The sequence below is a fragment of the Polypterus senegalus genome, chromosome 13 (assembly GCF_016835505.1).
Source record: "Polypterus senegalus isolate Bchr_013 chromosome 13, ASM1683550v1, whole genome shotgun sequence".
NCBI lineage: Eukaryota > Metazoa > Chordata > Cladistia > Polypteriformes > Polypteridae > Polypterus > Polypterus senegalus.
The window spans coordinates 3,732,112-3,758,513 of record NC_053166.1 but is presented as its reverse complement, the minus strand read 5'-3'; the positions used below and the strand labels follow the sequence as shown (position 1 = coordinate 3,758,513).

The 26,402-nt window shown below is 44.8% G+C and overlaps 2 protein-coding genes across 3 annotated transcripts in view; both read left to right on the top strand.

Annotated features, from left to right (window-relative positions):
* Positions 1–4,246, top strand: part of LOC120542799 (lectin-like) — a 90,221-nt gene extending 85,975 nt beyond the window's left edge. For both annotated transcript variants that reach the window (XM_039775466.1, XM_039775465.1), the window contains exons 4-6: positions 1,799–1,933; positions 2,059–2,170; positions 4,077–4,246. In XM_039775466.1, coding sequence (XP_039631400.1) covers positions 1,799–1,933; positions 2,059–2,170; positions 4,077–4,147 — 318 coding nt within the window. In that variant the 3' untranslated portion in view covers positions 4,148–4,246. The remainder of the gene's footprint in view (positions 1–1,798; positions 1,934–2,058; positions 2,171–4,076) is intronic.
* LOC120542800 (lectin-like) overlaps positions 1–26,402 on the top strand; it is a 117,328-nt gene that overhangs the window by 66,646 nt on the left and 24,280 nt on the right. The window lies entirely within an intron of this gene.

The window sequence follows — 26,402 nt, the reverse complement described above, 5'->3', positions numbered from 1 at the left end:
GTATCAGCTGCCAACTTCACCAGCTTGTTCCTTATATTCCTATCTAAATCATTTATTTATATTAAAAATAGCTGCCACCCCAGCACTGCCACCTGCTGGTCACCACTCATAACATCGGCCAATCCTGTGGTTCATCGCCCCATCACCCTCTGCTTCCTGCGTCTGAGCCAATTCTGCCCTCATCTTCACAGCACACCCTGATCTGCCACTTCTTTTAGTTTGATGCCCACCCTCTCAGGTGGCATCTTATCAGATGCTTTCTGATATAAATCACATCATCTGCTCCTCTCTGGTCGTATCCTTTTCTTGTTTCCTCATAGAATTCCAGCATTTTGGTAAAACACAAGCTCCTCGTCTGAGCCCACGCTGACTGTTGCGTACTCCTTGTTCTGCCAGGCTCTTTGTCAGCCAGGTTTATACTCGACACGTTCATGTTGGGTGAAAATGACGTCACACATTAAGGTGAGCCCCCCGCAGCGATTTAACTACATGGTGATACCAGATGGTGCCGTTTTTCCAAGATGGTGATAGAGACGGGCACAAATCTCTGAAGGGCATCTGCTCATCATGGACGTCAGTCACCCCGCTCATGATGTGAGTACCCGATGTGCCATGACACTCCGGTCACAAAGCAGAAGCACATCAATACCTGGGTACAACACAAGCTGGCAGCGGCATCATGCTGTGGTCAACATAAACGTTTACGCAGCTCAGTAACGGAGTCCTCCACGGCCAGAACACAGAGGAGGTGGACATTCAGCGGAGTTGACCACATTATTTCTTTTCATCTCTTCTTATCTGGAATTGCTGGAAACATTCAGTTCACCACACCGGCCACCCGCATGAGAGCAGCCTGTAAACGTCACTGCTGTGTGTAATAATGAGCTAGCGGGCACCACGACTCAGGGTGTATCGCCATTGATGCCAACCCTCTAAACGTTTGTACCGCTACAAGATTACAATTCAAAGCCTGACATTTCAATCCGATTGAAGTCTTCATTTCTACAGGATCCCTGAAATTTCCTTTATTTCTTCTAATTGCCTTTTTGAATTCTAAAGAACACACTTTACTGTAAAATGGTGTCTTGCCAGGACCGCCAACAGAGACTAAGGTCAGGACAGGCAGGAATGAACTGTGGCACCGACGCTTTACTGATGGGCGACTCTGTGTGGCGTATTCAAGAGTGAGGAGCACTCGGCTAGTGACACACACTAATGACACACACCAGTGACACACACAGGCCTTCAGATACGCCTGCATGTCCAACAGCACAACAACCGAAGCCCACCGACTTGGATGTGGCAAAGCCGACCCATAACTGTACAAAGCTGACAGACTGATCATCACCCAGGCACCCACCTCCCATTGGCACGTGAGATGTGTGCCCACCATGTGCTACGCCTGTCCCAGCAACTTCTCAGATGTGGACATTCACAGGACTTCTTATTGTTGATTCCCAATGGACATGAAACTCCTTCATAATTGTGCAGACCTCGTGTCTGAAGTTGGGTGGCACCTCACTTTAAAGTGACAAAGGACAGGCAGTGACACAGCTGGACTGTCCAGTGGTCAGTATAAGACCAGCAGTGTCCTTTTAAGAGTTTGCTGTCCGAAAGCCTTCAACAAAATGTACTCCAAGTATCATGCAGGAGAGGTGCTGCCTCAGGGGTCTTACGAAATCTCCAAAAATAAAATGGCTGCCAGGTGCCACGACAGCCCCCAGTTTTTGTTGTGTTTTTCCTGATGTGTGTGCCATGCTGGCCTAACGTGGACCCTCTCTGTCACCCCCTCCTGTAGCTTTACTGTGTCAGCCTTGGAGGAAACCTGGCGTCTGTCCACAGCAGCAGTGATAACCAGTTCATCACCAGTCTGATTAGGAGCAAGGACTCCTCTGGCCCCACCACATGGCTCGGAGGCTCCAACTCTGTTCGGGTAAGTTGCCCTCCCGTCCGTTCATCTTTGTGGTCCTGGGGGGCTGTAAGCTCTAAGATGGCAGAGGAGTGCAATCCTGCTGCAGTGAGGGTCCCGTTGCTTACCACAGTGCTGGTGTTTTGCAGGCCTCATCGTGGCTCTGGACAGATGGGTCTCAGTGGGATTTTGCAAACTGGAATCCGGGTGAACCCAACAACAATGGTGGCAATGAGAAGTGCTTACACATCAGCTATAGAGGTAAGCCATGTGTTCTGCTTAAGGGCTGATGAAGATGACCACTGCAATGGCGTCCACTGTCATTTCAATTCAACGTGTTGCTCCAAGTTCAGACGGGATGCCACACCAGGGGTAACCTGGCACTGGACTGGGGTGCTGTGAGGCACTCTGGGGGCACTCAGGTCTTTTTGTGCTTCACTTGAGCACAGCATACAATAAGAGCAAAGTGTGTGTGTGTGTGAGACAGCAACATGTGGGACCGTCCTAAAGACCCCCGTGTGACACACTCTGAAGCACCGAGCACATCAGACAAATCTGTCACTGCATCAACTTGTGACTGGCACAGCAGGAGGGCGGCCACCAGGGGGCTAATTAGGATGTGATGAATGTCACAAATAATAAAACGAGAATGAAGAGATGAAGCCGTGGAGTTTTAGTGTGACATTCATAAGAGAGAAATCATCAGCCTTTGTTTAAATATCAAATACTCAACCAATAAAAATAAATAAAGAATAAACGAGACCCCGAGCTCACCTCATGAGGCCTTTTTAAAGTTCTGTTCTTCAGCGGGCAGCATGGTAGCATTTGGTGGCCCTCTGATGGACTGGCTCCACGCTCAGGGGTGGTTGGCACTTTGTGCCTGATGCTGTCAGGGTTGGCTCAGGTCGCCATTTTATGGGGGCACACTGGCATGGCAGACTGCAGCCTGGTCACAGCCTGTGTGTGTTTTTTCCTCACATCCCAAAGACATTCAACTGGAATTCTATGGACAAAAAGCAAAAAGTTGTCAGCCAGAGAGGTGCACGGGAGGTCATGTGTTTGGATTTTTAGAAATCTTTTCATTAGAGAACCTGCAGATCAACATAAAACACGTGGGAACTCATGCCATGGTGTGCCAATGGGTCTAGAATTGGCTTTGACTGTGGAAACAAAGGGTTATGAGGATGGATAATATTGAGATAACAGGATGTTACAAGTGATGGTCCTCACTGCTATTGTGCTATGAGTGACAGCACCAAAGACGTGAGGGGCACATCAGGAGAGGGACAAACGGGCAAACAGGGTAAAGGTCAAAACCAGAGAGCAAAGGTGCCATAACATGACATGAGAATCAGGGTCTAATCTCATAGGACAAGGTCACACCAGAGGGGACCCTCCCTAAAACACAGCACTGCTTTTCTGGACCACCCCATACGACTCCACTCAGTTCTTTTCCAAGGTCCTCCATGTGATCCGATCTTCACGTGAGTCACAAATGTCAGCAAAGCCAAATTGCCACAACACGCTAACAACACACGAGTCTAATGAACGCGATGACATCCAGCATTCAGGGTGGGCATTGGAGGAGCTGAATGAAGCCCTGGATTGAGGGTCTGCTCAGAGCCCACTTGGTGGCAGTGACCTCCAGCTGTGCCTGCTTGCCATATTCAGAAGATGTCTGGTGTGCGTCTGTACGTTGCCAGCGGGAGCCGACTGCGTGTGTTTGCTGTTCTATTGTACTGTCGATGGTCGCATTTCAAGACAAATTTTTATTCTTACTGCAAAGGGAAGGATTGCCAAAGGGCCTTATCTTGCCATTGTGCCCGATGCTCATGTCTCAGTTGTGTCATCCACCTGCTCATTTCATGAAGCTCTGAGGGGGTCCCCAGTGGTCTTTTTGGTCACGTAGGCACCCACACTGCTGAAGAGGCCCCTTGCCATCAATCCCTGCTGACACTGGTGACGGTGTAACACCAGGCGGCTGGGCCTTGAGAAGTTCCTTCCGATGTCCTCCACCGTGCTACCTGCATGCCGACTCCTGGTCCAACTTTCCGGCACTTGGCGGGTGGGGTGGCAACGTTCTCCAGTCCCTCAAATCTCAAAGCGAGTTTGTCAGTTGCTGCTCCTCCAGCGTTGTCCTCACCTCTCCTCTTGTGTTTCTTTTCAGTTCCAAGCACCTGGAATGACTATAACTGTGAATATCAGTTTCCATTTGTCTGCATTAAAAATAAGAGATAAAGCGTGGAGTGAGGATGAGGGAAGCCACGAGAGACACTAAAGATGTCCGATCGTCATTACAATTTGGCTGTTTCTAAATAAAAACACATCTAGCATTCATCCTGCTGTCTTGTTCTCTGAATTGTTTTCTCGCTTCTCATTTAGGATGGACAAGCTGCAGTACTAAGACATGTCACTTGCTCTCCTTCGCCTGCTTTGTGACTAACAGGCCACATCATATGACATAAGTGAACTCAGCAGGTGCCACAATCTGATGGCCGTAATGAATGGGTGGTCATCTGGAGGTGGGCTTCAGATCTTGGCTGGCTGACGGCAGTGGTGATGGGCAGCACCACACAACACAAGCAGCTGTTTGATTAACTGTATTAACTGTGTGCTGCAGGATGGGAGCCATGACTTAAAGACCACCAGCCTGGTATCTCCAGGTGAGGGAATGGGGGGTTTGGGCTGCCCTGAGCAGAGGAGTTCAGGTATCTGGGGGTCTTGTTCATGAGTGATGGCAGAAGGGAATGTGAGACTGACAAGTGGATTGAAGTGGCGGCACTGGCTCTGCTGGCATTGTACCAGTCTGTGGTGGCGAAGTCTGAAGACAAAACTCTCCATCCATTGACCTCCCCGTCCTCCCCTGTGCTCATTAAGTGGGGATAACAATGAGAACGAGGCTAAAAGGACATGCGGCAGAAACGGGGGTCTCTTCACAGGGTGGCTGGGCTGAGAATCTCATCAGTCTGGGACAGCAGCTTTTGAAATCAGAGGAACCACTTGAGGAAAAGAAGCCCCCCGGATGCCCCCCTTGTAGCTACTGTTGGGAATACGTATGGAATTACTCAAGGAGAGCGGGAATATGCAACTGGGGATGGGGAAGTCTGGACTGACCTGCTTAGTAGGAGTGGTCTGAGGTGATGATGATGATGATGATGATGATGATGGTCTTGTCTGAAGCTCACCACAGCATTTCACCTCCTGCCCACAGAAATGGTTGCCAATCTGCAACTCAACTGGTGACCCTGAGCAGGTAACACCGTGAACACTGCAGAAAGGCGCTATATAAAATAAAAGTGGGGTGTAACACGAGGGAATATGGAAAAGCTTTTAATGAGTAGGAACTTGAAAGAAATAAGAACAACATGAATCTTTAACATTTATAAAATATTTGTAATGAAAATCAAAACGTTGCACACTTATGTAAAACTTCTTGACTACTTTAATCGTCAACACGTACAATTCTCTTCAATGCTGCATTTCTGTTTAATGAGTGAAATGTTTTTCACATTTTTGCCAATCACTACAGTTTTCTCCACACAGTAATTCAGTTTGCTGGGCTCTGCAGATGTAAACGAGAAGTCGATTTGTGAAGGTCCTATTGTTGAAATGAGAGGAGCCGCAGTGTAACCCATGAGAGACGACTGATTAATAGATATAAAGTGTCAGCGTCTTTGAAGGGTCTCCATAAACACACCACGAGTCACCACTGTCATCTCAAAGACAAAGTGTGACCTCCTCAGACCAGGGCCCTCATGTATAACGCCGTGCGTAGAACTCGCACTCTGACATGGCGGGAGTACTAAAGCCGAAATGTGCTTACGCACAGAAAAATCCAGATGCAGGAATCTGTGCGAACTCCAACTTCCACGACCTTCCGTTACATAAATCCCGATCAGCGTGAAAACTAACCCTCATGCACGCGCTTTATGTCCCGCCCCAAATCCTCCCAGAATTACGCCTCTTTGAATATGCAAATCAATATAAATCGTCCTTAAGCGCAGCCTTCTGTGAAAAGACAATGAGAAAAGCACGGGGAAAATATAAGAATTTCAGCGAATACCAAGTGGAGGCAAAGGAAAAATATACAATTTGTTCAAATAAACTGTGGAATAAACAACAAAAGGAAGTTGATCGAGTGGCATAGCGTGTTGGAGAAACTTGAAAGCTCACATTCACAAAATCGCACAGTGCCGGAAATAAAAAAGAAGTCACATATCAAAGTCACCGTGGAAAGAAGAGTTGTAGCCCACCGTCTGAGTGTCATATGAAAGTTTATTAGGGTACAGAGAAAAAAAATAGGCACACGGTGGGGGAAAAGCACGAAATGTCAACTTTAATCTCGAATTTTCCACTTTAATCACGTAGTTTATTTTGTCATTTAGTAGAACATTATAAACTTCATCTTAAAACCGTTTAATCAACCAGTTTCTCAAAATTACATCGTAATTAAAGTCGCACGTTAAATGCTTTGTTTTGTATTTGATCTTCTACTCGTATGTGATCTGTGTGTGTGAATCACTACTTGCTTCTTAAACTGGCTCTCTTCCTCCAACTGGACACAGAGTCCATGACATTCGTGATATTACAGCTCTCTGAATAACTCAAATACTGAGATGTATACGTGATGTCATTTTCATGATGATAGCAGCTAAAGCACGTTATTAAACATGAGTTTCATGAGCCTCATGCTCATGACAAGCATTTATCTTTTGCTGAAATTTGTCGCTGCATTTTTAGCTGTGTTGTTATTTTCTCTTTCTGTTTTATATTCAATATATGTTGGCGTAGCCGTCACTGCAGTTCTTGCTTTTCTTTCCCCAAGTAACCGATCGCCACACAATCAGCTTTGTAATAGAAGTTAAGCCATCTGTAAGCTTAGCGCCGATTCTTCAAAACGCTTAAAGAACATTGAAATATCTTCGTAGTACATGTTTAATTATTCTATCCTTCACGACACTCCCAGTGAAGAATATAGATTATTTAATGAAGTTAAAGTTTTATCTGTATAATTTAACAAACATATTTTGCTGCATTTCACCTTAAAAATGATATCGTCATCATATGTAAATACGCGCTTTATAAAGTGGCTCAGGTTGTGAGATATTATAACTGTAGTGCAAGTTTACAGTGAGGTGATTGTACTTATAAGTCCTAACAGATCTACAAGGAGCAATTGATTGAGTGCGTTTAGAGTTCTTGGGATGAAACTGTTTCTGAACCGCGAGGTCCGTACAGGAAAGGCTTTGAAACAGTTTGCCGTGGCTGAGACAGCGTGTCCTTAATGCTGTATACTGATAATTCTCTTTCCGATCAGCTGCTGCTGTGATTCATACTCAGATACAGTGATATAAATACTCCGAGTCGTGCAGTGAGAGGAATATGGAAAAAGATGATCCGCTGTGGCAACTCCTAACGGGAGGAGCTGAAAGAAGAAGAAGAAGAAAAAGAAGAAGAAGAAGAAGAAGAAGTGAGAGTAACAACGCTAAAGCAGTTCTGGTATTTGGAATACTATGGCTGTTCCCTGCTCCATTATATTGTTACGAGTTAATTACAATCCGATGCATTACACTAATAAACAATATGCGGTTAGTTTCAGTGTATTTATAAAATAAAGAGTAATCACACAAGAACAGTAGCACTGCTTTGACGCTGGGTGCCGCCAGTCTGCAAACCGAGCGGAGAACTTGCGTATGACAAGGTATGAGGGACCGTGGAAAAGTGCGTGGCTTTACACCAAGTGTAGGTTTTATACATCGCGATTTGAACGTGGAAAAGTTCTTACGCAACATTTCTGTGCGTACGCACCGTTTATACATGAGGCCCCAGGGCTGGATTAAGGTGGGTGCTACTGATGCTGCAGCATTAGGCCCGTTCCTGAAATCGGCCCAGATGAAAACAGACGAGAATTTTCTGGAAGCTGAACAGTTTTCCTTTGCTATATTAACCTCAAAATAATTCTTAGAATGAAATTTGGAGTCCGACTTTCGAACGCCTAGACACAGCGTTACTTATTATACAGTTACTATTGTTCTTTGAGCTGTAACTTAACTATAACGTCGTTGTGTTTATTGTTAACCAAAGATTTCATGTTAATGCTATTAATTTTACAATAAACACTTTACTTAATAATTTAGCTGCGTTTTCTGCAATATCTTGGCGATTCTTGGCACTTTATTATTGTTCGGTAAGTGCCACGTAGTCAATTTTTCACCTTGAAAGTTAGTCGTACAGTAAAAATCGATGGCTATTTAAATGATTATCTGTAAAAGTAAAACTAAAAGTCGGCCCGCGGGTCCCACATTGATGTTTAGAATTTTTAATATCCACGACAGGATTCTGGTTTATTATGAAAATTAAATTGTGGACAAATGTTTACCGTCAAGAGCCTGAACTGAGGCACTTTGGCCCAATGTCTCTGCAAATTCATTTTTTCTTACTCTGTTTCATAAGAGAATTGTGAAATTGTGCGTATTTCATTGTTAAGTTTTCTCCATTAAGTGCACTTTTCAGACAATTGCTATTGAATGTTGATGTTACAGACTTTGATGTTAAGCTCGAGTTTTTACGATACTACGTCGTTATTATTATTCATGTTCAATGAAGGCTGGCTGGTTGCGTCGCATGCAATTAAGGCTCCTTGGTCGGTCTGAGTGCGCATGTACGGCGAGTGTCGAATACACAGACACCAATGCCGAGAAAAAATAGGCCTTTTTAGCACTGCAGCATCAGGCCCAATTTCATATTAATCCACCCCCCCGCCACAGACCCCAACAAAGCCCTGAACGGTGAATCAGGGAGAACAAACACACAGCCTGACCAGCAGGGGGCACCACAGAGCTGTTGGAGTGCAGTCTGACGGCAGGGCTCTGGGTGGCGGTGAGCAGACTGGCATTGGGACACCCAGTGGCAGTGACAGCCAGGACTCTGGGGTCTGGGATTTGCCAGCTTTGTGAAGACGATGGCCTCCCCGTCCTGTGTAGCTGAAGGGTGGGCTGAAGTGGGACCCTCTCTCCTGACAGCTTCTGCTGCTTGCTGGTGCACTCAGCCTCATAGCTAGAAAGCCTGGTGAGGTTGTGCTGCTCTCTGGTGTTTCAATTCCTGTCTGTAAAAGAGCCGAAGGGCACATCCACCATTACTGGGGGGCCTGGGAAGAAGCCACGGTGGGACGACGACGACGATGATGATGATGATGATGATGATGTGCACCCTCACTCCCTGTGACTGACTGGTTTCTCCTCTTTCTCATGTCCTTCTGCACTGTGGACACCTTCTAAAACAGAAATGCAGAGCTTCTGTGCTCAGGCTGGAACTTAAGCTTTTCGTTTTCTTGACTAACATTAGGAGGGCCAATGACTGAGTGCCCAGACCCTCATTGCCAGTCATTTCCTGGCACCCGGCCTCATTGGCAGCGCCACTCCTTTTGACCTGAGGTGTGTTTTTCTCTGATAGCAGCCCCCTGATTGCCCTCCATTAATGACCTCCTGCGTCATCTGGTGTTTACTTTATAAAGCTGAACCCTGGGGTCCGAGCCCCCAACTGTCCTCGCTTGACAAGGGGTGCGAGTGCATGGGCAGCATCAGGAGGCTCACGTCCACTGCTCTCCGTCCCACACACATACACATTATACGCACATGCAGGCTATGGCTGTGGTTTGAAAGCCCTAACTGTGTAAAGAGAGAGAAGGGGGGCATAATGGACTGGTAGGACACTTGGGATCACTCAGAAAAGGTCCTTCCAGGCTTGGACCCCCACAGTGACACAGAGGACCTGGCAAACTGACAAGGGGAGTCACACCCCAGGACACAAAGTGACATCTGTGGGTCTCTCTTTGATAAACAAGATAGGGTTCAGGGATACCATGAGTTTCGTGGACCACCAAGAGGGCACAGTGGTCCGGGGTTTTACGTCTTTGTACCTCTGCCTTTGACCGCAGAAATCACATTGAGGGCTTCCTTAAGCTTTATTTTAAAAAAACCCTCAAAAGTAAATGAAAAATTTCTGATGGGAAGGAAGTGAAATGCAGGGCATGGACCCCTAAGGCCGGGGGGCACAGTGGGCTCAGATACGTGAGGCGTGCCAATGAAGAGCGAGTCGAGTCCGCACTGCCATACACGCAGCGCACCAAAGTCAACAGGACAACAGCGACCTGCTCTGTTTGACAAGTGGGTGGGCTTCAGCATCCTGACCCACCGACACACCACTGGAGCAGCAGCAGCACTCAGTGGACGAGGACCCCACACCTGGAAAGAAGGTCAGAGGGGAGCATCTGAAGTGAGGCGTCAATCAGGTAAAACAGTGCAACGTATTGAAGACAACGATAAACTGACAACGTAGCGGCTTTGGTGTGGCTGACGTCTGACCTGCTGGTGCTGCAGGGACAGCCGCCTGGGGGGAGAGCAACCAGATGACAAGGTGAAGCCACCGGAGAGCAAAGGGGCAAAATGAGAGGCCATCACGACCAACGCTGCTCGCCTTCTGGACTACGCGTTCCTCTTCAGTTGGCTTGGTGGGCACTGCTGGGGTCTGCACAGTGTCACAAGACACAGTTCACCCCAGGCAGTGTGCCAGACGCGCTGGCACTGCCACAATACTTCCTTAGTCACTGTAGTCATTACATTGACACAATTCAGGGTCTCACACTTGTGTGGTCTGCACTCAGACTTTGGCATTCTGTGAGTGGGCTGTAGGGGTCAGTAAAGTGCATCCAGCTCTCCGTCTGTCCGTCTGTTACACACTGTGGCGACTCTCATGTCCATCAACCACAGTTAGCCATCTGCTGCTGACTGCCGTAGTCATCGATATGTCCGTCCACCAGCTATATAGCGCCTTTCATGTCTAATATAGCGCCTAGGAAAAGAACGCTGGTCCCTTAATTTGAAGCTGCCTCAGATGTACCCAAAGCACTTAGAGCTGTCACTGCTGCCAAATGGGGGTCCACAAAGTGTAAAAGCGTAAGGTGGAATACTTCTGTCACCAGCTGCTGGACTTTCCTTTTTTAAATTTGTAACATAAAACAATAATCCCATTAAAACATTGTGGACTGCAAGGGGCGCTCCAGCTCGACATCCCAACACGACAGACGCAGGGTACAAAGTAAAAACACAAAGAGACTGCCCACCACCAGAGCCACGAGTATACGAAGGGCACAGCACACCGTCACTCTCTTTCTTTCTTTCTTTCTTTCTTTCTTTCTTTCTTTCTTTCTTTCTTTCTTTCTTTCTTTCTTTCTTTCTTTCTGTCTCTTGGTCTTTGTCTCCTCCACTCTTCCCAGCAGGCTTTGTCCACTTCCACCAGACCCAGAAGTGCTTCTGCCCTTCCTCCGACATGCTCTGTAAGCAGTTCTGGGTAAAGCAGAAAACCCAGTGCCATATGGTCATATCAATTATATAGCGCCTTTCATCTGTCTGTCTATCTATTGTAAGAAATGAGACAAGACAAGACAGGTAAAGAGTTGGGGAGCCTCCCCGTATACTGGCTGTAGAGTCCAGTTTGTGACAACAAGATCAATAGCAGGAAAAAAATAACAATCAGGGTCACATGGAGATTTTATAGAGGACTTAATCTTCTTCTTCTTTCGGCTGCTCCCATTAGGGGACACCACAGCAGATCATCTTCTTCCATATCTTTCTGACCTCTCCATCTTGTTCTGTCACAATCATCACCTGAATGTCCTCTCTCACCACATCCATAATCCTTCTCTTAGGCCTTTCTCTTTTCTCTTGCCTGGCAGTTCAATCCTTAGCACCCTTCTCCCAGTATACCCAGCATTTCTCCTCTGTACATGTCCAAACCAATTCAATCTCGCCTCTCTGACTTAGTCTCCCACCCATCCCACCTGAACAGACCCACTAATGTCTTCATTTCTAATCCTATCCATCCTCGTCACACCCAATGCAAATCTTAGCATCTTTAACTCTGCCACCTCCAGCTCTGTCTCCTGTCTCCTTGCTAATCCATTGCACTTCCTGATTCACCATCTCCACATCATCTCACCTCTTCACTCTCTCGTTCTCTTCATTCATCAGTCTCTCACAGTACTCTTTCCATCCTCTCATCACACTCTTCCTCACTTATGAGTACATTTCCATCTTTATTCTTTATCACCCTAACCTGCTGCTCATCTTTCCCAGCTCGGCCCCTCTCTGTAGCCCACCGGTCCTTTTCTCCCTCCTTAGTGTCCAACCTCTCATACAACTCATCATACTCCTTTTCTTTACCCTTCACCATCTCCCTCTTCACCTTGTGTCTTATCTCCTGGTACTCTTGTCTACTTTCTGCATCTCTCTGACTATCCCAGTTCTTCTTCTCCATCCTCTTCCTCTGTATACTCTCCTGTATTTCCTCATTCCAACACCAAGTTTCCTTTTCCTCCTTCCTATGTCCAGATGTCATACCAAGCACCCTTCTTGCTGTCACCCTTACCTCATCTGCTGTAGTTTCCCAGCTGTCTGGTGACTCTTCACTGCCACCCAGTGTCAGTCTCACCTCCTTCCTAAACTCAACCTTGCAGTCTTTCTTTTTCAACTTCCTCCATTTGATCCTTGGCTCTGCCCTCACTCTCTTTATCTTCTTGATCTCCAACGTCATCCTACAGACCACCATCCTATGCTGCTTAGCTACACTTTCCCCTGCCAGCACTTTGCAGTCTTCAATCTCCTTCAGATTGACTCTTCTTCATCAGATGTAATCTACCTGTGTGCATCTTCCTCCACTCTTGTACGTCACCCTGTGTTCCTCCCTCTTCTTCAAATACATATTCACCACAGCCACGTCCATCTTTTTGGCAAAATCCACTATCATCTGACCTTCTTCATTCCTCTCCTCGACACCATACCTACTCATCACCGCCTCGTCTCCTCTGTTCTCTTCAACAACATGTCCGCTGAAATCCGCTCTAATCAGCACTTTCTGTTCATCACTTAATCCAACTCACTCCAGAAATCTTCTTTCTCACCCATCGCACACCCAACTTGCGGTGCATATGCACTAACAACATTCATCATCACACCTCCAATGTCCATCTTCATCATCATCACTCTGTCTGACACTCCTTTCACCTCCAGGACACTCTTGAAGTGCTCTTCCTTCAGAATAACTCCTACTCCATTTCTCCTCCCATCCACACCATGATAGAACGATTTGAATCCACCTCCGATCCCCGTGGCCTTACTCCCCTTCCATTTAGTCTCTTCACTCACAATGTATCAACCTTCCTTCTCTCCGTCATATCTGCTAACTCTCTCCCCTTACCAGTCACATTGCCAACATTCACAGTTCCTACCCTCAGTTCCACTTTCTTTTCCTTCCTCCTCTCCTCTTCCTCCAGACACATCTCCTACCTCTTCTTCTTCTTCTTCGGCCAACAGTAGCTCAATTTCCACTAACACCCTGTTGGCTAACAGTACTGATGGCGGTCGTTGTTAACCCGGGGCTCAACTGATCCGGTATGGAAATTTTTATTGTTGTCCGCATGTTGATCTGGCAAAATTTTACACCAGATGCTCTTCCTGACGTAACCCTCCCCATTTAACCCGACTTGAGACCGACACGAAGAAACACACTGGTTTGTGCATCGCCTGTGGCCGAGTCTATGGAGGACTTAATGACATGGAGGAAATGAAATAATGGAAGTGTCGGAGATTGTGGGAGCAAGAGATGACATCAGGAACAGAAGGACGGAACTGAAGTCATGTGAAGGAGACTGGAAGTGTTGGGATTCCATGGCGTGGGACGGGTGTGTCTTCTTTGGGGATCAGAGCAATTTTTGAAGTAACAGCTTTTTACTTTGGAGTTTTCCTGTAGTTTTGAAGGAGAGAAGAGCATTAGTACCACATTACAGGTCTCCATTTCTCATGGTTACACTCGCGATCAAGCCCTTTAATTGTCCCCTATTCGCGCATCTATCTATTGTGAACGCTGGCCCCGGCACAGACAGACGGACAACATTTTTGCACCCAACACACTGCTTATTTACACTATATACAAATATAAAAGTCCAGTGCACACTCACAAACCCCAGTGCCTCTTGCACCGATTTCCCCAAAGTCCAGGGCCCACAGTCTTTGTGCCTTCCTGGCCGCCTCCCATCCTCTCTCTCCAGTTCAGTCCTGCTACCTTCCGACGTCCACCACCAACTGGAGGGAGGCGGCCCCTTTTATGGGAACCCGGACGGGTTCCAGCTGCTTCCCAGCACTTAGTGGTGGCCACACCCCTGTGTGGCGGAAGTGCCGGCTGCGCACTCGGAAGCCGTCCGTGTCTCCCCGGTCGTCTTCCCCCCGGCACTTCCTGGCGGTGGCCACGGGTCACTACAGGGCTGGGCTTCAAAGCCCCCTACCCGAGGCCCCCTGTTTAACTAGGACGGACACCCCCACTCGGTCTGGAGGAGGCACACACCCTCCTCTGGTCCTCCAAGGCGTCCCGGCCGGGCTCCATCCCCGGCCAAAGACCACACGGGGTAAACCGGCATCGGGGCGCCGCCTGGCGGTGGCCATGGGCCCCTACAGGGTAGGGCTTCCATGCCCTCGACCCGTGGCTCCCAACAGAACCAGGATGGATGCCCCCTCACGGTCTGCAGGAGGCACAAGCCCTCCTCACGTCCTCCAGGGCGTCCCGGCCGGGCTTAGCAGTCAAAGAGTCATGTGCTGTGGAGGCTCCTGGAGAAAATGGAAAGGATTGACTTCTCTTTCTTATTACTGCAGTCTTGAAGTGGCGCCTAGGCTGGCAAAGTGAATCTCCTTTTCACAAAGGATGGTAATATAAGAGCAGCGTCCTCCAGAGAACATCACTCAGCTCTGTAGTCATTCACACAATAACACGTGATTTTTTTCTATTTCAAATTTGGTTAAGAAGTGGGATGGAAAAAAGAAATCAACGTATCCTATTGTATCAAATGATTTCTAACTCAAAATCTATTGGTATTTAAAATGCTCTCAGGGTACTTAGTGCTTCTAACCTTTGCATACAACACTTTAAAGAAAATATTCTGATATATACAATTTCACTACGCTTAATAATATTGATTTCTTTAACCCATAACCTCCTGATATGGCTAGTTGTTCATGGATGCTTTTCGTTGATATCCTCCGAGTTGTTTTGTTCATTGTCACCTTCCTTGCTATCCTAGAGAACTTGTCTCCTTTTTAATTCATCCATCTATTTTCCAACCCGCTGAATCCGAACACAGGGTTGCAGGGGTCTGCTAAAGCCAATCCCTGTCAACAGAGGGCACAAGGCAGAAACCAATCCCGGGCAGGGTGCCAACCCACCGCAGGACACACACAAACACACCCACGCACCAAGCACACTCTGGGGCCAATTTAGAACCACTAATCCACCTGACCTGCATGTCTTTGGACTGTGGGAGGAAACCCACGCAGACACGGGGAGAACATGCAAACTCCACACAGGAAGTACCCGGGAAGCGAACCCTTAGGGGTCTGCTAACTGTGAGGCAGCAGTTCAACCACTGTGCCACCGTGCTGCCCTCTTTTTTAATTTAATTTGAAAATTACTAAAAGAACTTTCTTCCATTTTAGTATGGCCCTTAGTCAAAGGAAAAGGGCTCAAAGATTTATACTAAGTCTGGAGAACTTCAATTGGACCAAATCATATTCATTTAAGTTTAAATTCAAAACATATATATTTATGCACACCTTTATCAATTCATCATCTGAAACAACACCACATATTTTCACACATTGTTCTCTAACCAATTGTTGAAAGGGGGTCAAACACCGTATTAGTATGGTGGTCCTAATAATCCTTTAGGCGAGTGTATGTATAGCATTTAAAAGAAACAATGGCTATGACATGTATGAACCTTCACATTTGAAACTTATTTAATAAGTCAGCTGACACACACATACACACACAGAAGTGTCTCCTTTGTAGTTTTTAATTATCAAAGCATATTTTCCCTCTCAGTCTTAATCAGTGTCTGAATGAAAGATGTTTTATACTATTCTACACATTTTCATAAGCAAAGCAGAGACGTTTTCATTTTACTAAACATTTCACATTTTCTATACTCCTTTAACCTAAATGAACTCAGAGCTCATATCACACGTTATATTTTCCTCAAACAGGCGGTTTAACACGAATACATTTCCCATCCCCACGTCATTTCTTAGGCACTTTTCCAGACACACGGCGCGTTTTTTCAGCTCGTTTGTCGTTTTAAACTCACCTGCCGCCATTCCTGTCATTCGCCCTCTCGACTCTCCTACTCGCTGTGCTCATCTCGCTCTTATCGTTTATATTTTAGCACTTTAAGTGACAATTCTTACCGATCCCTCTTTGTTTCAAATCAACTTCCGTTACTTCTACCGTTCAACTTCTCTTCGATTTCCCGATCTTTGTCCACTGAGGTATTTTTCAGCCCCGCAGGTTATTTGGGATGCCGTTAAGTTTCTCAGAATCACAAATAATCAAACCTGTGCCTGATCTCTCACATTTATTTTCTTTCAGTTCGCTGCGCGTTAAGACGTCGATTTACCGACACGCGAACTCGAAACACGAACGAGTTTACTGCTTTTACCCGAACACCCGACTGCCTAACGCGCTGAAATACAAGACCAGGAATTTAAAACCATAAACCTTATAATGTGTGCTGATGACAGTCATCTTCCCTTAGCCTTTACTTTAATTCTTTTTACATTTTTCGTAAACTGTTACTATAATTAATTTGTGTCTCGCACTCATAGCCGCTCGTTGCAGCCTTTTAATGGCGCGGGCCTCGAACCCGACACCGAGGACATCGGTGAATGACAAGGCTGCACAATTGTCTTGTAGGATCAGATCCTGGATGGCTGACAGTTTTCTCGATCTTAATACAAATAAAATGGTCGCGCTGTAAGCTGGTCCTCCCACCAAAGCTCAAACTGGTTTTGAATTCCGTGGCTCTTCTGTGGACTCTCGCACTGCACCTCATTTTTGACGGTCGCCTCTCATTTGATGAACTGATCAGTTCTGTGCTCGAGAGTTGCTTCTCACAGCTTCGTCTTTTAGCCAACGTTAAGCCTTGTTTGGTTATCTCCTATGGATCTTGAGAGTCACTCGTGCTTTTATCGGCTCGATTACCGCAACTCGTTGTGTCCTGAGCTCCGCTGGAATCCACAAATCCCTGATCCGCAGGCAGCAGTTGGTCCAGAATGGCGCTGCCCGTTTCTTGGTTTGAGGTGAGAAGGTTTGACTCCGTAGCTCCGATCTCAGCCTCTTTCCGCCGGCTGCCTGTCAGTCACAGAATGGATTTTTAAAATGTTGCTGCTGGTTTTTAAATCATTACACGGGTCTGCTGCCTGCCGCTTATCTACCTGACTTGTGTGTTAACGGCAGCCATCAGAGCGCTTTGAGTTGCCGGTCACTCAGTTGTCTCTTGTGGACCCCAAGTGCAGAACTAAGGGGGGCGGCCGCTGCACCTCCTCTGCGGAATTCTTTACCTCCTTACATTGAGGGCTCATCTTGAACTGAACGGTTTAAAGACGCATTTCTGTTCTCGTGCTTTGTGTGCCGTTCAGTGATCAGGATGGTCCTTCCTCAGAGTCATTTGTTTGTTTTCTGTTTTATTTTATTTTATTTATTTTATTTATGCTTATTGTTTGTTACTTTGGCTACAGCATTACTGATGTTGTTTTAAATTCTTATTCTTCTTTCACCTGCTCCTGTTAGGGTTCGCCACTGCAGATCTTCTTCTTCCATCTCTTCCTGTCCTTGTCATCTTGTTCTGTCACCCCCGTCACCTGCATGTCCTCTCTCAGCACATCCATAAACCTTCTCTTAACCTTCCTCTTCTCTTCTTGCCTGGCAGCTCCATCCTTAACATCTTTCTCCCAGTATACCCAGTGGTGTTGTTTTTAATGTGCTCTATTAATAAGTGACATTGACTCCTTCCTCTCACCTACAATCCAAGTCGTAACCTTTGATCTTCTAATGGTGGTCTTCTTATTATACTAACAGCTAACCATAACACTTTGCCACTTGAAATATGCCAGGCTAACACTGTGGAATGTTTTAAAACCCATTTAAAACCCCATTTTGTAAGTCTGGCTTTTCCTTAGCTGTTTCTTAGACTTAATATACATTGAAATGTTGTGAATATGTCATGGATTTGCAGCCATTATTAGTCTCTCCTTTTCTGTGCGTTCTTTTCCTTTCTCTGAGGTGGTAGTTTGCACCCACTGATCAAAGTCCCGTGCAGTCGAATACTCCAACTGTGAAGGAGACCCACAGCTTTACATCTTCACAAACAAAAGGGACACGTAAGCCCGTTTATGTGAAGTCGAATGCCCGGTGGGCTTGGCAGTGTTGGCCTTGTACCCGTGCAGTCCTCAGCGTTGGACTTATAAACCAATCTGTAAATAAGGACTCTACTTTATCTCTTACTTTTTTTTTTTTGGAAGTGTCTCTTCATTTATTCCTTTGTATTATTTCAGGCGTGTCATTTATTCGTTCTTATTCTTATCCATTTCCAATGTTTTTCTTTTCTTGCGAGTTTTTCTTGGACGACTTGTTGAGCTCCATTGTTTGTATGGAAATGCGTGTGCTTCATTTCTTACTTTTCATCTTCCTCCTTCCTTGTACGATTTTGTATTAAATCCGTGTGTTTTCTTTCCTGTGTCAGATTTTTGGAGAGTTGATGCTGTTGTTTCCTTTACTGTACACCGGGGGTCTCCAACATGTCACCCAGGGGACTGGGTGGTCTCATGGTCTGGAATCCCTGCAGATTTTATTTTTTTTTTTTTTTTTTTTTTTCTGTCCCCCCTGGCCATCGGACCTTACTCTTCTTATTCTATGTTAATTAATGTTGACTTGTTTTATTTTCTTGCTGTGTCTTTCATTTTTCTATTCTTTAATATGTAAAGCACTTTGAGCTACTGTTTGTATGAAAATGTGCGACAGAAATAAATGTTGTTGTTGTTGTTGTGAGCTACCGGTAGCTGGCCACCCCATGCCAAGTAGCTCGCCAAAGGGTTAATGAATCCTGCATAAATCTGAAAACTTGAAAAGTCAAATTAGGGGTCGGCGATCTTTACAAAAAATCACATCACGATCCACAATCTGAACTGCAATGTCTCTTCTCAAAGTGGCAGACACTTAAGAGAATATCCGGACTCAAACTCATCAAGACCGGAGTAACACTTTAGTTTAAATATTCGATTGTTCTCTCGTTCGCTAGCTAAGCGGAGTTAAGGGCCACACCACGAAGCTGGCGAGTGAATGAGGAGAGCCCCCCGGCCCGCTGCGTGTTTCTCAGATTTGCGCTAATAAATCGGCATCACAAGCGAACTCTGATACTGTACATAGCGGAATGAGAGAAGTCGCAAAATCAACTGGCACGTTCAAGCAAATTATAGAAAAAAAACCCAATCTAAATCGGTGAAGTAATTCTCTCGTGAAAAGCGGACAGACAGGCAGACAGACAGAGAGACACTGGATTTTATAGATGATATATTAGTAAACCTTCAAAATAATGTGCAGTTACAGTCTCAGCAGCATTTCTGGAGCTTAGCAGAGCCTGATAACGATAAGAATCTTCACCAAGCAGCTCTGAAAATGTCGGCTGTGTTTGGGTCTCCACACCTCTGAGAGTCTGACGTGAATGTCATGAAATCAAAGTTCAGAACACGACTGACAGACGAGCATTGAAACGACTCCATCAGAGTGAACCTCAGTGCCAGTCACCTGACTAACTGAAAAACACATCACACGTGCAACTGGACCTGTGATTAAAGTGACACAGTGACATGTGACACAATGACAAATGAATGAGTCAGATCTGTGGATTTGGAATTGTATTGTCTTGTGTTGACAGCATTAACGTTTTAATTCAATAGGGTGAGATACACGAGAAAATGCAGACAGACGTACAAAGTGCACTTGCAGGTGAACTCAATGTTTTCTGTGATGTCTTCATGCAAAATGTGAGTTGTGGACACCAGCATTCTGTAGATGTTCAGGGAAAACGAGCGTATTCAGTTTGTTTGGATTGAAATAAGCGAAGAGAAGAAACGTTAGAAGACATGAGGAGCTCTCGGCCATTTTCATTTTGAAAGAGCTGCTCTCAGGGGAAAAAAAGGTTGGAGACCCCTGGCCTAAATGGCGTCCCCTCTCTGGCTTTAATATGGCGTTCCTTTTTACCGTTCGACACGCTCTGCACACACTCAGACTTTTCTTTTTAGTGGTGTGCTGTGACGCTGACCTCTCATGTATGCCCATCCATATGGCCTGTGCCCGCTGCTGTTGTGTAGTTTGTTTTCAGCCCGTTCAAAATGTCTGCCCATCACTGGCACCAGGGGAATGTATTATGCTGACAGACCTCTTATGGTGCTCTTCCTTTTTTAAATGTTCTCTAAAGTAATTCTAATATAAACCTGATGGAAAGAAAGAAAAGAAAAAGAAAGTAAAGGAACCGCTGAGGAAAATGAACTGCTGGCCCTGGACATCAAACACCGCAGGGCACAGACGTGATGCCAGTTCTGCCTGACTTGTGGGCAGTCGATGACAGACTTCTGTGTGCCAAGTAAACAGGCCGGGCATGCCAAAGTCAACAGGTCTGTCTCCTCTTCTTCTGTTTGAGAACTGGGCGGCACACCAAAAGAGAAGGAAGTGCCAGCACTTGGCTGGTGAGGACCTACCTGCACCAGGAAGGAAGTCCAGACAGAAGAGTTTCAAATAAGCCATCATTAGTATAGAAATAAAAAAACACAGTAAAGCATTAAAAACAAAAATTCTGAGTGTGAACAAAGATCCAGATGAGAAAATTAATAAACTTATGGTGCCCATGCTTTGATATGCTTGTCTCCTGACCTGCTGGTAGATGCCCTCTGGATAGAAGGGGCCTCATGAGGTGAAGGGATAGCCACCGGCCATTACCAGGCTGCCGGCCCTCTGGTCACTGGTGAGGACAGCACAGCGGACAGGACATACATACGGTGTTGAGGTGGGCATCTGGACCACTCTTGGTGTGCGATTACCAACTCTGTGTTACTGAGGGGTTTGCCCATGAGCTTTAGGGGGCACGAGGCAGGAGAAGAGAGTGGAATTTGGCTTTCATGAGAGATGTCATTCACTGTAAAAAAATAATGCGTTAAAAGTACTTAAAAAAAATAAGGCAACAAATTACAAGCAATATTTTTGAGTAGATTTAATATACTGCACTATTGAGTAAACTTAATTTATTAATTTACCTTAAATAAATGAGTTTGATTAAATATAAGTAGTGGCAAAAATGGTTTTATTTTTGAATTTGAATTACTCAAAAAAAAGAGTAATAATGCAACCCTGGACAGTAATGACTGTGTAACAAATAAATGCTAAAATTCAATATATCTTTATTTATTTGAACATACACAGATAGTCACAACAACAGAGTTATACTTTAAAGGAAAATTAAATCAAATGTCTGAGGATAAATTTTAATGAATTACTGACATTCAAATGTCAATGCAAATTTTCTTTCTTTTTTTTTTAAACTTACCCAAAAAGTATCTGTCAATCAAGTGATGTCCGAGGAATGAGAGGTAAACGGGAAGGAAATGTAGGGAGTGAATTAGTGGAGTCCTGCGGCAGATGGCGCTCTTCAAACACGTCCTGCATTTACGACGCCGGTTCTCAAACTGTGGGGCCGCTGACGCTGTACAAAGGGGGGCGTCGAGTAAATGAACAAGACATCAAAATTAATTTTTTACATTTTTATTTCAAATTTAAGTTTGTATGCATATAATCACAACGAATGCATTATAACTAAAATTAAAATCAAACATTTGTAAGGCAGAGATCTAATCTATACTAATAAAAGGCAAAGCCCTCACTCACTCACTCACTCACTCGTCACTAATTCTCCAACTTCCCGTGTAGGTAGAAGACTGAAATTTGGCAGGCTCATTCCTTACAGCTTAATTACAAAAGGTAAGCAGGTTTCATTTCAAAATTCTACGCGTAACGGTCATAATGGTCAACAACGTCCGCCATGTTGAACTTTCTTATTTACGGCCCCATCTTCACACAATTTGGTAGGCGGCTTCCCTGCGCTAACCGAAACCGATGTACATACTTATTTTGATGGTATGACGCCACTGTCGGCCGCCATATTGAACTTTCCAACGTCACCAATTTTCCAACTTCCCGTGCAGGTAGAAGGCTGACCCCATCTTCATGAAATTTGGTAGGTCGCTTCCCTGTGCTAACCAAAACCGATGTACGTACGTATTTCGGTAGATGACGCGACTGTCGGCCGCCATATTGAATTTCCAAAAGGTCACTAATTCTCTAACTTCCCGTGTAGGTAGAAGGCTGAAATTTGGCAGGCTCATTCCTTACAGCTTATTTACAAAAGTTAAGCAGGTTTCATTTCAAAATTCTACGCGTAACGGTCATAATGGTCAACAACGTCCGCCATGTTGAACTTTCTTATTCATGGCCCTATCTTCTCGAAATTTGGTAGGCGGATTCCCTGTGCTAACCAAAACCAATGTACATACTTATTTCGGTGGTATGATGCCACTGTCGGCTGCCATATTGAACTTTTCAACAGTCTTTGTTACTTATGGGCCCATCTTCAAGAATTTTGGTACGTGGGTTCCCAACGCTAACTGAATCCTACCTACGTACATATATACGTCCATAGCCTGCAGCTCGGTCACCGTGTGAGGCGGCGTTGGGTCCCCATCCCAATGTCTCCCAGGTTGTTGGTTGCCTGCCTATATAAGGCCATCCGTCGCTCCAGTCTCTACATTCCCTGCCTTGCTTTGCCACGGGATTCACGTCTCCCTGCTGATAACTACAGCCTTTTTATTTAATCCACGGCTTCTCCACTGTTTTATTGTTCATTTATTACGATTATAGTTATTGTGTAGGTATTTTAGACTTACTTTACATTGTTCAGGTACCCATTTCCTTTATCATTTCAACCGTACCCCCATTAACATGTCTATCGAGGTGATCACTATCTATCAAATTACGGTCACTTACCGAGTGGTTTCCATGCCCAGAGATGCCACCTGCCTTTTCCATTCTCTGTGTTACATATTGCACGGCCATATCAGGCTCACTCTTGATATCCATTGTGTCTTATGTATTGAATGACTGGACAGGTTCAAGGTGTGGACTGATGACGTACAGGAGATAATTAGACTACACAGGAGCACTAGAAGAGTGAAATGCTTAAGCCCTTCACCTGTGGATCTGCATGTGAGTTGATGGCTGCCGCTGAATTGTTTGGTTGTCGCTTTCAAGTGTACCGAAATGGCCAAATATTTTACACCTTTGGACAACCGCCAATGCCTCTTAAACATCTTAGATTCACAGGTGACGATTTCAGTAGTGGACACTTTGATGTTTATGAATGTTTAAACTCTCAAAAGCTGGATGTGAAGTTATCGATGAAACCGGTTGTGTGCTTACAACGCTTGACAGATGCTGAATGTCACTTCAACACAACAAGTCCTACAAATACTGTCGTCATTGAAACAAACCATGAAACTCAAACCGATTATGACAGCAGCAATCCAAGCTGTGAGATTTGAGACAAGATTACTGTTCACATGGCCGACTGTACGTTACATGCTCAGAGTCAGCTCAGCGCACAGCTTGGTCAGATTACAACCGGAGGGCCGAACTCACAACGTGGTATACAAAGAGATCCTTAACAAATAATTATTGGGATATTTTCCCTCAGTTTAAAAAGGTTTAAATTTTCTTCTTAATAAAACTTTTAAGGCAGTACTTTGCCGCTGCGAAGCGCGGGTGTTTTGTTAGTGTGTGTATATATGTACTGTATATTTATCTGTATGTATGTATATGTATGTGTATATATATATATAGATATGTGTATGTGTATATGTATATATGTATATATGTATATATGTATTTGTGTGTGTCTGTATGTATGTATATGTATGTGTATTGTGGAATACTGTATATATATCAGATATTGATCAAATCTATGTACGTGATAAGGGTTTAAAAGTCTGTCTTGCGATAAGTGCAGCTTCTGTTTTCTGTAACAAACAAGAAGTTACAAGTGCCCAACTGATGACCTTTAAAATTGTGTAACTGCTGATCAAACAAAATTATTGTAAAGATGTAATGTCTTGAAATTCTTGTGCAACTAAAGTCATAAGGTCAAATTTTAAGCTTAGCATTATAAAGATTTAGGACACCGACTTCTCGGCGCAGATGAAGGGCAGGTGTCCTAGGACTGTGCTTCTCTGTCATTCTTACCTTTGCCTGGTGTGTATTAATAAAATATTTTTACTAACTTTAATTATATCTCTCTGTCTTCAGTCATAAGAAATGACACTAGAGAAAAGTGTCCACAGTATATATATATATAGATATGTGTATGTGTATATGTATATGTATATATGTTTATGTGTGTGTGTGTGTACAAATATATGACAGCAACACTCATGACAATGACAAAACAATTACATTGACAATCATGTTACGTTATTTTTAAAATGTTTCCTTTTCTTTTTCATTACTTCATTAACACACTACTTCTCAGCTGCGAAGCGCGGGTATTTTGCTAGTGACTAATATGTGCCTCTCCAGGTTTGGTTTGATATTCGAGATATCGAGACACTCTGAGCTCCCTTTCTATTTGAAGTTTGTTTCTATGACGAGAGCGGCGCCGCTGCTGCTTTTATAGTCGCGTATTTTCAATCCAGAAAGTTCGAGACAAATCGGTACCTGTGGAGAACATTCGGGTAACAGTAGATCGATCAGGTGAAAATGCAGCGTGACTGCACCACATTGGCAGCACGGCCAAAATTGGCAAATTGAGTTTAATAATTTAATGCATATTGGGTTATTTTCATGATACAACTAACAGCGGTATAATATTTGTTGCACAAAAATACGTTCGTCTCGCACAGATTGACTTCATCGGTGTCCTCTTTTAAGAGATTCTTAAAAATTAAAACATATTTAATTGTTTCTATACATATAAAAATAATTAAATAAAAATCTATAATTAATTCTTTGTTTTTGGGGTTAAAATTACAAACAAAAACCACACAAGCCATTTTAACAGTGTGGAGGACTGCCGGCTTCGTGCTCCGGCCCTCACCCCCAGGCCACCAGGAGGAGCTCTCCCGACAGCAGGATTGTGCCCCAAGTTCCAGCAGGGCCTTATGGACTACGTAGTGTTTTTACACAGCCCTGCTGGATACCTTGGGGGCCACCAGGAGTCGCTGTGGGGGCTTATGGGCTCTTTGTGCCTTATGACCTGGGAGTACGTCACGGTCATGACGGGAAGGAACGACGTGCTCCCGGGTTGAAGTAAGGACTGATTGCCCTGACCCGGAAGGAATAAGGAACTGTGGACTGTTGGGACAGAAACACCTCCGGGTCAGGGGCTATAAAAGGACGGTGCCTCAGTCCAGACCATGAGCTGTGCTGGGAGGTAGAGGAGCAAAGTGTCTGGGCGAGGAGGAGAGTTTATTGTGTGAGTTAGTTATTGGTGGATTTATGAGTAGTGTGGAAGGTGCTTGGTGCACTGTGAAAAATAATAAAGAGTCTTGGACGTTTACTTGGTATCTGGAGTTGTACCTGAGGGTTCAAGGGAGCACGAGCGCCCCCTACTGCCACAACAGTTATTAAAGCACTTTAAAAAAATAAATTGCAAATATTTCAATGAAGTTAGCTAAACACATGCAAATCTTATGGAAGTAAAAATGATAGGATACAAGTATCACACCTTTGTTAGTTGTATGATGGGTTATTCTCATCTATCTTATATTATGCAGGGTGCAGGTACAAAAGGGACGGGGGCACGAAATATGAAAGTTTGAGAACCGCTGATTTACGCCAACATATCCACTTAAAGACTGAGGTTTGTCACAGACAAATAAGTGACTGAGACCACACTGTGGACAAGTGGGCACAATTAAACCCACGGTTTGGGAGTGTAGCTGGGCTCAGGCCTCTTGATATGGTGATAATAATATTAATACATTTTTTTGATATATCGCCTTTCTCAGAGTCACAGAAAGAACAGCAGGGTATTTGGAACATTGGATTGAAAACTTTTCCGCATAAACACTAAGACAGATAAATACAGGAAATACAAAGCAATAAATAGATATGTTTATTATATTGAATACAGGAATGAACTCAAATCTGTGATTGTGATTGATGATGGGTGTGATGATGACTTTGAAATGTGACTGTTTCTGGGATGGACGTCATTAACCTTATAAAGTTAGTTCTCAGCTGCTGGTTGAGGCCTGGGCCCCCCTTGGTCCTCTTTGCCACCCTTGTCTACAGGCACATAACCTTTGGGCTGGCACAGCTTAGCTTTGGTCATTCCCGATGACCCCTCAGCCTGACCACTCCAATAATTTGGCCTTCTTGCCAGTGAGATGGCTTCTCCACTTCTCCACATCTCATCATCAACATAAGCTGCTCTTCATCTCACCTCTTTTTCTCTCTTTGCCCCAAACTCACCTCCAACTCCAGACTGGACAGTTCATCTGGAAAAAAATAAGCA